At 44.5% G+C, this 16,120-nt stretch overlaps 1 protein-coding gene across 5 annotated transcripts in view; it reads left to right on the top strand.

Annotated features, from left to right (window-relative positions):
- SLC26A8 (solute carrier family 26 member 8) overlaps nt 1–15,507 on the top strand; it is a 78,010-nt gene extending 62,503 nt beyond the window's left edge. For all 5 annotated transcript variants that reach the window (XM_032140881.2, XM_058432539.1, XM_058432542.1 and 2 more), the window contains 4 exons: nt 3,143–3,511; nt 7,524–7,578; nt 7,674–7,858; nt 14,672–15,507. In XM_032140881.2, coding sequence (XP_031996772.1) covers nt 3,143–3,511; nt 7,524–7,578; nt 7,674–7,858; nt 14,672–15,124 — 1,062 coding nt within the window. In that variant the 3' untranslated portion in view covers nt 15,125–15,507. The remainder of the gene's footprint in view (nt 1–3,142; nt 3,512–7,523; nt 7,579–7,673; nt 7,859–14,671) is intronic.
- The last annotated feature ends 613 nt before the right edge of the window (nt 15,508–16,120 follow it).

Genomic DNA, 16,120 nt, shown 5'->3' with positions numbered 1-16,120 from the left:
ATTCTAATGGAGCATAGATTCTACTGAGCTACTGAGAAGGGGTTTCACCATGTTGGCCAGGCTAGTCTTGAACTCCTGACCTCAGGCAATCCACCTGCCTCAGTCTCCCAAAGTGCTGGGATTACAGGGGTGAGCCACCACACCTGGCTTGTTTTTTCTTTCATAATAGTGGTATATCTTAAGATTGACAAAATAGCATAGTGAATCATGCAATATAGCATATAGCTGTCTTTTAAATTGTATGTTTAGATTCTAACAGCCCCAAGTAACTGGGATTACAGGTACGCGCCACCACGCCTGGTTAATTTTGTGTTTTTAGTAGAGATCGGGGTTTCACCATATTGGTCAGGCTGGTCTCAAACTCAAGACCTCAGGTGATCCACCTGCCTTAGCCTCCCAAAGTGCTGGGATTACAGGCGTGAGCCACCACGCCCAGCTAGATTCTAACAGCTCTACTTCAAGTAAGGGGAGATTGGCATGAGCTCAAAAGCCAGAAAAACTTTGTGGTAGCATCGGCCTGTGCTGGGAAATTTATGAGAGAATTTTGGATTAATGTTGGGTAGGAAAAAAGAGGATTCCCAGTCCATGGACAGGCTTGGACAAAGACACCAAGGTAGAAATAAATGTGGGGCTCTTAGGATAAGAGGCTTAACATGGGAAGTAAGGTCAGGCAGATAACACATGAGGGGATTGTAAGAAAGATAAGAACGTAGAGTAGATGGAGGAGAGAAAAGAAGGATCTCAGATGGCCAGGCGCAGTGGCTCACGCCCGTAATCCCAGAACTTTGGGATGCCGAGGCAGGTGGATCACCTGGGGTCAGGAGTTCAAAACTAGCCTGGCCAACATGGTGAAACCCTGTCTCTACTAAAAATACAAAATTAGCCCGGCATGGTGGCTCATGCCTGTAATCCCAGCTACTCGGGAGGCTGAGGCAGGAGAATTGCTCGAACCGAGGAGGCGGAAGTTCAGTGAGCCAGAATCTGTGCCACTGCACTCCAGCCTGGGTGACAAGAGCGAAACTGCATCTCAAAAAAAAAAAAAAAAAGGTGGCTCTCAGAGAATTCCCTCTGCCTAGAGGAGCTCGCATCTCCCTGCCACTGAGCCAACCCTGGCCTGCTCCCCAAATGCCTGGCCCCAGTGACCTCAAGCCTTGGGAACAGCTCTCTCCTTTGAACTGCAAACTGCAGCATTATCATCTATCCATGCCACTTTTCTTTTCTTTTCTGCTATACAATATATACTACCTCATATTGTTTTTAGCTTTAAATTTTTAAAATTTATTTCACAAGCAACATTGTTAGAATAACATTTAAAAAAAAAAAAAAAGAAACATTACCCAGAATTACACCACTCTAGCAAAGGAATTCTTCTCATTATTCCTTGTGCCTTATAGTTCTCATCCATATATATTCTTACTTATCGTTTTTATTTTGAGACGGAGTTTCGCTCTTTTTACCCGGGCTGGAGTGTGATGGTGCGACCTCGGCTCACCACAAACTCTGCTTCCTGGGTTCAAGCAATTTTCCTGCCTCAGCCTCCCGAGTAGCTGGGATTACAGGTATTTACCACCCCATCTGGCTAATTTTGTATTTCTAGTAGAGACGTGGTTTCTCCATGTTGGTCAGGCTGGTCTTGAACTCCCAACCTCAGGTGATCTGCCCGTCTCGGCCTCCCACAGTGCTAGGATTACAGGCGTGAGCCACCCCCCCAGCTTTTTTTTTTTTTTTTTTTTTTTTTTTTTGGAGATGGAGTTTCGCTCTTGTTGCCCAGGCTGGAGTGCAATGGCACAATTTCAACTCACTGCAACCTCTGCCTTCTGGGCTCAAGCGATTTTCCTGCCTCAGCCTCCTAAGTAGCTGGGATTACAGGCATGCACCACCACACCTGGCTAACTTTGTATTTTTAGTAGAGATGGAATTTCGCCATGTTGGTCAGGCTGGTCTCGAACTCCTGACCTCAGATGATCCACTCACCTCAGCCTCCCAAAGTTCTGGGATTACAGCCGTGAGCCACCATGCCTGGCCTTACTTATCCCTTTAATGAACATGTGCAAACTGCCAGGTAGAGTCTGGTTCCTGTAAATGCAGAGTCCACATTTGCATCCTGCACATCATTGTGTTCCTGGTCCTTGGTACTGTCCTTAAGCTATAGCAGGCAGTCTGGGCCTTTAGGAGGTTGACAGCAGTGGTAAAGACAGCCTTGCTCATGTAATTTTTTTTTTTTTTTTTTTTTTTTGGACATAAGGTCTTGCTCTGTTGCTCAATCTGGAGTGTGGTGGTGTGGTCACAGCTCACTGCAGCCTCAACCTCCCAGCCTCAAGCGATCCTCTCACCTCAGCCTCCTGAGTACCTGGGACAATAGGCATGTGCCAGCTTTTTTTTGGGGGGGGCGGGGGGCACGACAGGGTCTCACTCTGTCACCCAGGCTGGAGTGTGCACTGGTGCAATCTTGGCTCACTGCAACCTTCACCTCCCAGGCTCAAGCAATCCTCCCACCTCAGCCTCCCCAGTAGGTGGGGCTACAGGCTCGCCAACATGCCCAGCTATTTTTATTTTTATTTATTTTTTAATTTTTTGTATTTTTTGTAGAGACAGGTTTTTGCCATGTTGCCCAGGCTGGTTTCAAACTGCTGAGCTCAAGGGATCCACCTGCTTTGACCTTCCAAAGTGCTAGAATTATAGGCATGAGCCACCGCACCCAGCCTTCAAGTGCTTTTTGTCTTAAGGAAGTCTGAAAGGAGACTGTTGCACTGATGAAGGAAGAGGGTGCTGAGACGAGGGACTGATGGGAAAAAAATACTTCACACAAAGTATTAGTAGGCACTGGAGACTAACTAGGACTCAAGGATGAGGAAAAGGAGTAAAAGATGTTTTAAGTCTGGCTCACTGGGACAGTGATGAACATCAGAAATCGGGAAGGGGGTGTCATGGGTGGTGAAGATGAGGAAAGATGACTGTGGTGGCTTCAGTTGTGAGCTTGAAGTGACAGATATCCAAGTAAAAAACGCATAGTACCTACTCTCGGGTGAAGTTTCATGAGAGAGGGACATGAGCTGGCAGAGACAAGAAATAGCATCGTTGGAAGTCCTTCCGGCCCTTGTTGGTGTCTTACCACAGCCCTCCCTTAACTCTGTCGTCCCAGATTCTTTACACAGAGCGATTTGAAAATAAACTGGATCCCAACGCATCCTCTGTTAACCTGATTCACTGCTCACATTTTGAGAGCATGAACACAAGCCAAACTGCATCTGAAGACCAAGTGCCATATACAGTATCATCTGTGTCTCAGAAAAATCAAGGGCAACAGTATGAGGAGGTGGAGAAAGTTTGGCTTCCTGATAACACATCAAGAAACAGCTCACCAGGACTGCCTGATGTGGCGGAAAGCCAGGGGAGGAGATCACTCATCCCTTACTCAGATGTGTCTCCACTGCCCAGTGTCCACACCATCATCCTGGATTTCTCCATGGTACACTACGTGGATTCACGGGGGTTAGTTGTATTAAGACAGGTAAGTACTGGGGAGGCCTTGCCAGGAGCTCTGATCCCCCTCCTACCATCCCAACCCCACCCTGATCCTGATTGAATTCTGTTAGTCACTGATCAGCTGCTATGTGACTGCTAGGCCACCAGAACCTATATTATACTTATTATATTATATAATATATATAACCTATATTATACTTATATTATACTGAATATAATAACCTATATTATACTTATACTGAAGGCAGTATAATATAAGGTCAATCAAAATAAAAAGAGAATGAACCAATTTTTTTTTTTTTTTTTTTTGAGACGGAGCCTCGCTCTGTCACCCAGGCTGGACTGCAGTGGCACGACCTTGGCTCACTGCAACCTCCGCCTCCCAGGTTCAGGAGATTCTCCTGCCTCAGCCTCCTGAGTAGCTGGAACTACAGGCATGTGTCACCACGCCCTGCTAATTTTTGAATTTTTGGTAGAGACGGGGTTTCACCATGTTGGCCAGGCTGGTCCCAAACTGCTAACCTCAAGTGATCTGCCCACCTTGGCCTACCAAAGTTCTGGGATTACAGGCATGAGCCACCACGCCCAGCCTAAAATGAACCAATTCTGATGTATTGAGCTGTGGTTGGTTTGGTAAGCATAAAACATTATTATTTCTCAAGAAATGAAAAACAGGACACTCTGAACTTCACTGAAACAGCAATCTGTGCCACGCCCAGTAACTCCCAGAACATCCTGGGAGTCAGCTGCAAATCTCTTCAAGGAATAGGTCTGAATGCTTCAGAAAAAAAGCAGCTCGGCCGGGAGCAGTGGCTCACGCCTATAATCCCAGCACTTTGGGAGGCCGAGGTGGGCGGATCACCAGGTCAGGAGATCGAGACCATCCTGGCTAACATGGTGAAACCCCATCTCTACTAAAAATACAAAAAAATTAGCCAGGCGTGGTGGCGGGCACCTGTAGTCCCAGCTACCCAGGAGGCTGAGGCAGGAGAATGGCGTGAATCCGGGAGGCAGAGCTTGCAGTGAGCCAAGATCGCGCCACTGCACTCCAGCCTAGGGGACAGAGAAAGACTCCTTCTCAAAAACAAAAAATAAATAAAAAGAAGCTCACCAGGAATTCTCCACAGTTCAGCTGATCTAAGCCAGCACTGTAAAAGGCACTGGGCTCTCTTGTACTCCAGTTTGAAGAGGTTGGGATAAAATGACACCTCAAACTTGGGGCTGGCTGTCCATTACCTGCAGGGTCTTCCCAACTTCCTTCCTCACTGACACATCTTCAGGTGAAAAGGACAGGGATGATTTTCCCTTCAAAAGCTGTGCCCCTGGGTCCTGACTTCCTTTCTACTCTTGGGTTTCTCTGACAGTTCTCTCTTCTCTCCCTCCTATATGGTACAGACAGTTTAGGTGCACAGCTAACCATACTGATGTCATTGTTTAATGCCTCATAATATTCCTTTTCAGCCAGCTTATCCCAGTTTACAGCACTCTGTCTCCCTCTTGGTGATGGCTCAAGTTTGAACATCCTGAACACTCATGGTGTTTGAGTGCTTCTTTTGAGATTTGCGCGCCTCTTTTGAGATTTGTGCCTTTGGATGGTTTTCCTTCTTTTATCCTCAGAACCTATTTTGTCATATTTTCTTACTCCTAAGGGAATACGACTGCCTCTTAAGTGAGTCCAGCTTCTTTTTGGTCTGGGGCAAAAGGAAGCTTTTCATAGCAGAAAGAACTCTGGTTTGCAGTCTGGGATGTATGCTCTGTCTTGGCTCACTGGCCTTCTGACTCGAGGCAAGTTACTAAATTGAACTGGGTCTCCATTTCCTAATCTACAAAATGAGAGGTTTGGAAGAGATTAAGAGCTTTCCCATCCATGAGATCCTTTTATTTTTCAACACCATTTTCTGACTCAATTATACTTTGAAAATCTGTTGTTGTTTGGGCTTTTCCATCTTATTCTACTGGGCTATGTTCTCCCCTCCTGGTCTTGCGCTGTAGTTGTTACATTAAGTTTTATTCAGCCCACGTTGCTGAGTGTCTACTATGTGCCAGACTGAGCTGGGCACGTGTATATACACTACCTCATGTTATTTTCACAACTGCCTTGAGAGACAGGCCATACTTTTCCCTAAGAGTCTGAGGCTCACAGCTCGTAAGTGGACTGTGCAGCATTGAAACTTTAAGTATCTGACTTTATATCATACTTTCTCTCTGTTCCATGGTATAGTTGTGCCATTGTCTCCCTTGCTCCGCCTCTTTTTGTAGATATGTTCTGGTCCTTGGCAGCACCCACCCACACCTGGCCCATGTTGAAGACTTTCTGTTCCATCCCCAACATGGAGATAATGTCAGACGCCTTTAACTTTTAGCCTTCAGAGATTCATGGTATACTTCTGCACTCTAAAAATACAGGTTTCTTCACTTCCTTTGTAATTGTTGTGTACACTGCCTCCTTATTGGAAGAAATCATTCTATTTACTTTATAATTGAAAACTGGAACCTAGGAAAAATCCATCAGTCCTTTTTTTTTTTTTGAGACAGCATCTCGCTGCGTCGCCTAGGCTGGAGTACAGTGGCATGATTTTGGCTCATTGCAATCTCCACCTCCTGGGTTCAAGTGATTCTTCTGCCTCAGTCTCCTGAGTAGCTGGGACTACAGGCGCACACCACCACACCCGCATAATTTTTGTATTTTTAGTAGAGATGGGGTTTCACCATATTGGCCAGGCTGGTCTCGAACTCCTGACCTCGTGATCCACTTGCCTCAGCCTCCCAAAGTGCTGGGATTACAGGCATGAGCCACTGCGCCTGGCCTACCCATCAGTCCATTCTTATTGGAGACAACCACTCAGATTAAACTTCTTCCATTCATGGGACTTTCCCTTTCCAGCACTTGTTATTTAGAGTCTGTTGTGGCCCTTTGCCAAATGACTTTGTGATTTGCCATATGATCAAGAATGACTTCATTTCCTCTTGGTAGTGAAAGAAGCAGAGTTTGTTTCTTTTGACACTTTAACTTAGTGCTCAGGGTTGGTGTCTACTCAGTCTTAAGTATTAAAGTCGATATTGATTTGCTTTGAAGTGAACTTCAAGATTTATTGCCCCACAGTGTATATACTGGCTGAAGTAAACTTGAGGACAGTAGCTGACGTTTACTTATCTGACAGTAAACATCTGATGTTTTACTAAAATCAAATGCAACTTTGCAGGGCAACTCTGAATGTGACCCTCAGGGTTTCTGAATTCCGTTCCCTACTGCATCACTTGAGCATTTCTGAGCCACATCTTGCTTCCTCTGCTCAGTAAACTCCAGGGTGAAGGGGGGTCTCATGCAAACACTAGGCCATCATGCCAAAATACGGTTGTTTGAGATGACTCTCCAGAGTGTTTGCATCACACCTGTGCCTGTCTCGATGCTAGGGCTTTCCTCCTGCAGACGTCCTGTCTTGATGTATACTGTTTATCCCCTTGAGACTATGGGCAGCTCTCCCTCCTGCTCCCCACCCTCACATGACACAGTCTGATTCTCTTTTGCATTCCCAGCACTGTAGATGTTTTCTGGCATAGAGAACTCCACTCATCAAATGTTTGTAGAGCTGAATTGGGATGCAAGGTACATATACCCCCAGACAAGTGAAGGGCCAAAGGGGTTTTAAAACTCAGCTAATTGGCTGGGCGCGGTGGCTCACACCTGTAATCCCAGCATTTTGGGAGGTCAAGGCAGGCAGATCACGAAGTCAGGAGTTCGAGACCAGCCTGGCCAATATGGTGAAATCCTGTCTCTACTAAAAATACAAAAATTAGCCGGGCATGGTGGTGTGCGCCTGTAGTCTCAGCTACTTGGGAGGCTGAGGTGGACAAATCACTTGAACCTGGGAGGCGGAGGTTGCAGTGAGCCGAGATCACGCCACTGCACCCCATCTGGGTGACAGAGTGAGACTCTGTCACAAAACAAAACAAAACAAAACAAAAACTTAGCTAATTAGAAGGCCTTTCCTAGCAAGTATAAAGCCTTCTGATACTGATTTTCTCTCCCCCCGCAGATATGCAATGCCTTTCAAAATGCCAACATTCTGATACTCATTGCAGGGTGTCACTGTGAGTACCCTTCACCCTATGAGAGGGCTGTTTTGCACCCTGGGTCCTCTGCTCCCCAAGTATCTGACATTGTGTGTTCTGGGTTTGGTTTGTAGCTTCCATAGTCAGGGCATTTGAGAGGAATGATTTCTTTGATGCTGGCATCACCAAGACCCAGCTGTTCCTCAGCGTTCACGACGCCGTGCTGTTTGCCTTGTCAAGAAAGGTCATAGGCTCCTCCAAGTTAAGCATCGATGAATCTGAGACAGTGATACGGGAAACCTACTCAGAAACAGACAAGGTCGGACAAACAGACAAAGCGTGAGGGATTGAGGGCAGTGGGGGGATGGGTGACGGGTGGCTGGGGGCTGGGAGTCAGGATACCTGGTCAGATAGATGAATAATGTCCAAGAAAGGTATTTAGTATGGCTGTACCAGAATCTGAGATGTTGAAATGCACCCTTACCACTTGGTAAATAGCAGTGGATCTGAGCAGCCAAGTGCCCTAACTGTCATGGCATCAGGGTTCTATTCAAGAAATTTCCCTAACTGAAGAGAGGGTTTGCCCAACCCAGCACAGACCTCAAGGATCCTTCTACAGCATTCTTGGTTAGTGTCTATTACCAGTTGCTAAATATTCTAAATGTCTCCCCCAGCTATACCTTTAGAATTCCTCCCCACCCCACCCACTCTTGAGATGAATAATAAAACTAATGAACTAGCAGAGATTCAGATCTATAATCTTGTCTAATACCTCAGCTTTATTACCTTTACATTGTAGTATGAGATTGACTCGACCTGAACAAATGCAAAGGAGAATAATATATAAGTCTGAATTTTCAGCCTTTTATTAATACTGAGACCTGGCTGAGTGCGGTGGTTCACACCTGTAATCCTAGCACTTTGGGAGGCCAAGGCAGGTAGATCATGAGGTCAGGAGTTCAAGACCATCCTAGCCAACATGGTGAAACCCCATCTCTACTAGAACTACAAAAATTAGCCAGGCATGGTGGCGGGCACCTGTAGTCTCAGCTGCTTGGGAGGCTGAGGCAGAGTTGCTTGAACCCGGGAGGCAGAGGTTGCAGTGAGCTGAGATGGCACCACTGCACTCCAGCCTGGGTGACAGAGTGAGACTCTGTCTAAAAAAAAAAAAATACTGAGACCCGGGCCCACTTTAGCATTTTCAAATCAGTACCTGTGTAGGTTAAAGGTTTCCAAAAAAAAAAAAGGAAATTAAAACAGATGGGCACTAAAATATTATCTAATATTAGCTAATGACTAGAAATCATTATTAAACAAAGCCTAGTCGATGAAATGAGACACCACATCTGAAACAGTTAAGACCGTACAACGGCCAGGCGCGATGGCTCTTGCCTGTAATCCCAGCACTTTGGGAGGCCAAGGCAGGCAAATCACAAGGTCAGGAGATCGAGACCATCCTGGTGAAACCCTGTTTCTACTAAAAATACAAAAAAATTAGCCGGGTGTGGTGGCACGTGCCTGTAGTCCCAGCTACTTGGGAGGCTGAGGCAGGAGAATCGCTTGAACCCAGGAGGCAGAGGTTGCAGTGAGCCGAGATCGCGCCATTGCACTCCAGCCTGGGCGACAGAGCAACAGAGCAAGACTCTAAAAAAAAAAAAAAAAAAAGAACAACACACACACAACTAGTTAACTGGTAGTTAATAAAAAACAACTAGTTAACTAGTAGTTAATAATTAGTAATGACTAATTAACTAATTGGTTTGAATTATGCAGTCTGCTTTTACGATAAATGGAAGTTTCTCTATTTTTTAATTTATAATTATGATACTCGACATACTTGTTTTTACATACTTAGTCATATCTATTAATATTTCCTTTTCTTATTGTTTATATTTACTTTTTATTTAGAAAGTCATTCCCTCTTAGAAGGTAAATAAGACACATTTTCTAGATTTTTATGTTTTTATTTTTTATATGTTATACTCTTTAATATAAATAGAATGTATTTCAGTGTACAGGTATTGAAGGGTAATCTTTATTTTTTTTTTATTTTTGAGACAGTCTCATTCTGTCACCCAGGCTGGAGTGCAATGGCATGGTCTCGGCTTGCTGCAACCTCTGCCTCGTGGGTTCAAGCGATTCTCCTGCCTCAGCCTCCCAGAGAGCTGGGACTACAGGCACCCGCCACCACTCCTGGCTAATTTTTGTATTTTTAGTAGAGACAGGGTTTTACTATGTTGGCCAGGCTGGTCTCGAACTCCTGACCTCGTGATCTACCCGCCCCAGCCTCCCAAAGTGCTGGGATTACAGGCATGAGCCACTGCACTCAGCCTTAATCTTTATTTTTTATCTATATAGCTAACTATTTTGGGCTATATGCCATCTATCTTAGTTCATTAGTGCTACTATAACAAAATATCTGAGACTGAGTAATTTGTAAATAATAGATATTTATTTCTCACAGTTCTGAATGCGAGAAGTCCAAGATCAAGGTCCTGACAGTTTCAGTGTCTGCTGAGGGCTTCTTCCATCTTCTCTCAGCAGCATCCCCACATGGCAGAAGGTGGAAGGACAAAAGGGCTTATGCTAGCCCTCCAGCCCTTTTATAAGGCACTATTCCATTCACAAAGGCAGAGCCCTTATGACTTAATCACTCCCCAAAGGCCTCACCCCTTAATACCACCACAATGTGGATTAAGTTTCAACATGGATTTTGGAAGCCACACATGCAAATCATAGCACCATCCAACCATCTATTGAATAAGCCTTCTTTCCCCTACTGATATGTTAGTCTCATAAAATATTATTTTCTTATGAAAACTAAAGTGTATTTCTAGCTTAGTTGTGGATTTCATTTTTCTGTATAGCTTCAGTATCACAGTGTTTTTTGTTTTTGTTTCTGTTTTTTGAGACAGAGTCGCACTTTGTCGCCCAGTCTGGAGTGCAGTGGCACGATCTTGGCTCACTGCAACCTCCGCCTCCCAGGTTCAAGTGATTGTCCTGCCTCAGCCTCCTGAGTAGCTGGGCTTACAGGTGTGCGCCACCACACCTGGCTTATTTTTGTATTTTTAGTAAAGACGAGGTCTCACCATGTTGCCTAGGCTGGTCTCGAACTCCTGACCTTAGGTGATCTGCCCACCTTAGCCTCCCAAAATGCTGGGATTACAGATGTGAGCCACCACGCCTAGCCATCACACTGTTTTTATTATTATTGCTGTATAATACATTGTAACATTTGGTTAAGAAGTCCTATGTCATCAGTGTTCTATTTCAAAATTTGCTAACTCATTCTCACCAATTTATTCTTCCAAACCAACTTTTGAATCTTTTGTCAGGTCCCCACCCCACAAAAACAAATCTTATTGAAATAATCATTAGAGTTGTATTAAAAATATAAAATCACTTGAGAATTTATATCTTTATAGTATTCATTCTTCTTATCCAGAAACATGAACTGTCTCTACATTTATTGTCTTCTTAAATGTTTCATTCGTAGTAAGGTTTTGTGACTTTCTTCACATGGGAAACTCTTAGATACTTTATATGTTTTACTTTTCTGTTTTTTTGAGACAGGGTCTCACTCTGTCACCCAGGCTGAAGTGCAGTGGTATGATCACGGTGCACCACAGCCTCAGCCTGTCGGGCTCAAGCAATCCTCCAACCTCAGCCTCCCGAGTATTTGGGAGTACAGACGCACACCACTATGCCCAGCTAATATTTGTATCTTTCACAGAGACGGGGTTTTGCTATGTTGCCCAGGCTGGTCTTGAACTCCTGGGCTCAAGCAATCCACCCACCTCCACCTCCCAAAGTGCTGGGATTATAGGCATGAGCCACCACACCTGGCCATTTCCATTATCTTTTCTAACTGGCAATTGCTAACATATAGGAAACTCATTGGTTTTTATTAAATTATTTGGCTACCTTTGTGAATCACTTTACTATTCCTAAGAGGTTTCACTGTTAATTCCTTTGGGTTTTCCAAATAGGAAAATATTTTCTAAAAATAACACTAATCTCTTATGTTCCAATTGTTAGAATTCTTATTTCAATATCATGTATTATTGCATTAACTAAACCTCTCAGAACAAGAAATAATGATGAATCTTGCCTTACTCCTGAATTTAATGAGAAGGATCCTTGTGTGTCTCTATTAAGACTAGTGGTAGCCAACCATGGTGGCTCATGCCTGCAATCCTAGCACTTCAGGAGGCCGAGGAAGGCGAATCACTTGATGCCAGGAGTTTGAGACCAGCTTGGCCAACATGGCGAAACCCCGGCTCTACTAAAAATACAAAAAAATTGCTGGGCATGGTGGTGCGTGCCTATAACCCCAGCTACTCAGGAGGCCAAGGCATGAGAATCACCTTAACCCAGGAAGCAGAGGTTGCAGCGGGCTAAGATCGTGCCACTGCACTCCAGCCTGGGCAACAGAGTGAGACCCTGTCTCAAGAAAAATAAAAAAAAAAAGACTAATGGTGACAGCTGGTTTAAGATGGACATATCAGCCAGCTGTAGTGACTCATGCCTGTAATGCCAGCACTTTGGGAGACTGAGGCAGAAGAATCACTTGAGGCCAGGAATTTCAGAGCAACCTGGACAACATAGTGAGACTCTATCTTGAAAAAAAAATAAAAAATCAGCCAGGTATGATGGTGCATACCTGTAATCCTAGCTACTCGGGAGCTTGAGGCTGGAGGATTGCTTGAGCCCAGTAGTTTGAGGTCACAGTGAGCTTTGATTGTGCCACTGCACTCCAGCCTGGATGACAGAGTAAGACCCAGTCAAAAAAATAAATAAATAAAGATGGACATTATCTACTATGTTTTTAAAAAATAGTTTCCTAATGTACTAACATTCTTATATTAAGACTTGGTATTGACTATGTCAATTGTTTTCTGCTATTTAAGACAGGGAAGGCTAGGAGAGGAGCAAGTTCTATTTCATGTGTATTGAATTCAAAATGCCTGGGCCAGGTGTGGCCTCACACCTGTAATCCTAGCACTTTGGGAGGTGAGGCAGGTGGATCACTTGAGGCCAGGAGTTCGAGACTAGCCTGGCCAACATAGTGAATCCTCTTCTCGACTAAAAATACAAAAATTAGTCGGGTATAGTGGCGCATGCCTGTCATTCCAGCTACTTGGGAGCCTGAGGCAGGAGAATCACTTGAACCTGGGAGGTGGAGGTTGCAGTGAGCCAAGATCATGCCACTGTACTCCAGCCTGGGCAACAGAGCGATACTCTGTCTAAAACAAAACAAAACAAAAAAAATCAAGTTGCCTATTAAACATTCAAATGGAGACGTCAAGAATGGAAGTGAATTTATAAACCTGCAGATCAGGGGAAGGGTTATAACCAAAGAATCATCAGCATCAGCATATAGATGGTAATGAAAATTATGGGCCCAAAATAAAAGTCCCTATGGAGAGAGCATAGATAGAGAAGAGAAAGGTCCCAAGATCAAGCCCTGGGGCATACCAACATCTAGAAGTCCCGTAGAAGGAGAGGAGACAGCAAAGAGACCAAGAAGCAGTAACCAGGAAGGAAGGAGGAAAAGCAGAAGAGTGTCATATGGTGGTTGAGAAGAAAATGTTTCAGGAAAGGTGAAGTGATTAATTTTGAGGAATGCTATTACAGGCTGATTCAAGGCTGATGCAAGGCCTGTGGGCGCCTGCTATATGACAAGCTCAGTGTCTGGTACTGGGGATATCAAGAACCAGGCCCTGTCATGTACCACAAGGACCTTAGATTCTAGTAAGGAGTTGGTTTGTAAATAAATAAAGCAATATGTTACCGGTAGTATGATGGAAGTGTGAATGAGGTGTAGTTGGAACACAAAAGAAGCTGTGGTCCTGCCTGGTCATCTTGGCTCCGAATCTGGGGTGATGACTAAGTGGATGTGGACAAGATGGAGGAGGACAAGGCAGGAAAAGGGAGCGGCATGCACAAAGCTGAGCAGTAGTCAGGCAACTCTGGATAACTTTATGGTGAGAGCAAAGGGCGGGGACCACAGCTGGAATAAAGCTAAAGAAGAATGGCAAGAGGCCAGGTCACACACAGCCTTATATGCCCTGTCAAGGATTGCACTGGGGGTTGGCAAGACAAGATCAAGAAGACAAGATGTTTCAGAATGTTGTTAAGTCCATTGCTGTTTTAAATGGTTGGTCATGAAATCTGGTCTAACTAGAAAAGCCAGAGAAATTCTAAGATGGAAATTGATTGAATCTGAAGAATAGTGAGTAACTGAGAAACCAGAGGGTAGAAAGAAGATGAAAAGCAGATTTATGGATGATGTCATTGGCATTTTAAAGAAAATTTTAAAAAAATTTTAATAAAAAATAAATAAAGGCTGGGTGCAGTGGCTCACGCCTGTAATCCCAGCACTTTGGGAGGCTGAGGCAGGTGGATCACTTGAGCTCAGGAGTTTGAGACCAGCCTGGCCAACATGGTGAAACCCTGTCTCTACTAAAAATACAAAAATTAGCCAGTCGTGGTGGTGCACATCTGTAGTCCCAACTACTTGGGAGGCTGAGGCAAGAGAATCACTTGAATCCGGGAAGTAGAGGTTGTAGTGAGCCTAGATCATGCCACTGCACTCCAGCCTGGGCAACAGATCAAGACTCTGTGTCAAAATTAATAATAATAATAAAAAGAAAAGTAGAATTTGGCAAGAAATATTTTCTACTCTGCAAGGAACCCATGGTTCTGGTACCTTAAGTCCTATTGTATTCTGAAATTCCTTGACTGCTCAAAAATTAAAATTCTGGTTTTTATTGTTTGTTTTTTGAGACAAAGTCTCACTCTTTTGCTCAGGCTGGAGTGCAGCGGTGCAAACACAGCTCACTGCAGTCTCAGCCTTAAGCAATCCTCCTGCCTCAGTCTCCTGAGTAGCTAGGACTACAGGTATGCACCATCATGCCCAGCTAGTTTTTAAAATTATTATTATTATTATTATTATTATTTGTAGAGATAGAAGTTTCACTATGTTGCCCAGGCTGGCCTTCAACTCCTGGGCTAAAGTGATTCTCCTGCCCCAGCCTCTCAAAGTGCTGGGATTAACAGGTATGAGCCACTGCGTTCAGCAGAAAGTTAAATTTAATTAGAAATTTTAACCCACCTAATTGTATTTCAGAATGACAACTCAACACATAAAATGAGCAGCAGTTTTCCAGGAAGCCAAAAAAATGTAAGTCCAGGCTTCACCAAGATCCAACAGCCTGTAGAAGAGGAGTCTGAGTTGGATTTGGAGCTGGAATCAGAACAAGAGGCTGGGCTGGGTCTGGACCTAGACCTGGATCGGGAGCTGGAGCCTGAGTCAGAGCTGGAGCCTGAAATAGAGCCCAAGGCTGAGACCGAGACCGAGACCGAGATGGAGCCCCAGCCTGAGACTGAGCCTGAGATGGAGCCCGACCCCAAATCTAGGCCAAGAGCTCACACTTTTCCTCAGCAGCATTACTGGCCTATGTGTCATCCGTCTATGGCTTCCACCCAGTCTCAGACTCAGCCTCGGACATGGTCAGTGGAGAGGAGACGCCATCCTATGGATTCATACTCACCAGAGGGCAACAGCAGTGAAGATGTCTAGGAGATGAACTAGAAATAAGGCGTTAGATAATCCTGGCAAATCCTCCTACCCAAAAGGGGTCAATTGTCCAGAGACCTAGACTGGATACGAACTACAGTACTTCCTTCCTGACTGTGACTCCTACTACCTGCCAGCCTTCTTCCTTGCTCTGCACTGGGATCACATTCCCAGACCACATTACTAAATGCCAACAATTATCTCTGAATTCCCTATCCAGGCTCCCCTCATTTCACCTTCAGCATATATTCTAGTCATGAATTTCCTTCTTCACACACCCCACATCTCCGGGCTTTGTGCCAGGACCATCTCTAACTTAATCCTCTCATCCCTGTTCCCCTTTCTCCAAAGAGATGAAGCTCAAATAAAATGTATAACTCTAGTAACATTTGGATCCTTCCTGCACCTTCTCCCTTCTCTGTATTCTGTATCCCGAAGGAAATGTCAAATGGGAGGGATCCCAGAAGGCAGTGGATGGACATGGTGGAGAAGAGATGAACAAGAAAAAGAAAAACTAAGTAGCATTTGTATTTTATATGCAAGGTATCTTCCCTGTACTGATGGGGGAATGGGGAGAACAGGCAGGTTAATCCAGGCCAAAGGTAAGCCAGCCTGTGAGACTTGTGGTACCAGGTCCTACTAAGCTGAGAGCACTTTTGCTGTCATTCTCAGAGGTCAAGATCTTATCCTGCCACTGGTTTCATAAGGCCAATTAGCTGTACCAACTGATGGGAGTTCCCTTTCTGGAACTCTCCCTGGTGTTCAGATTCACATTCACCATTGCTTCTTTCTTACAAGTTTTTAAGATATAGGCAATTTGGAATCTGTACTCTTGGTGCACCGAGGAGTTAAAATCTGTGACAGCCACAACCAGCCTAGAAATTGGAAAAGTCAATCATTACTAGTTTTGTCCAAATCCATTCAAAAAATTTCCCCCTTCCCCATTTAATATATGTCTAATACTAAAGTATGACCAGAAGAAAAATATAGACCCCTGAG

Source organism: Hylobates moloch, unplaced genomic scaffold (assembly GCF_009828535.3).
Source record: "Hylobates moloch isolate HMO894 unplaced genomic scaffold, HMol_V3 SCAFFOLD_20, whole genome shotgun sequence".
NCBI classification, from domain to species: domain Eukaryota; kingdom Metazoa; phylum Chordata; class Mammalia; order Primates; family Hylobatidae; genus Hylobates; species Hylobates moloch.
The sequence above is the reverse complement of the archived record's forward strand: the minus strand, read 5'-3'. Positions and strand labels throughout refer to the sequence as shown.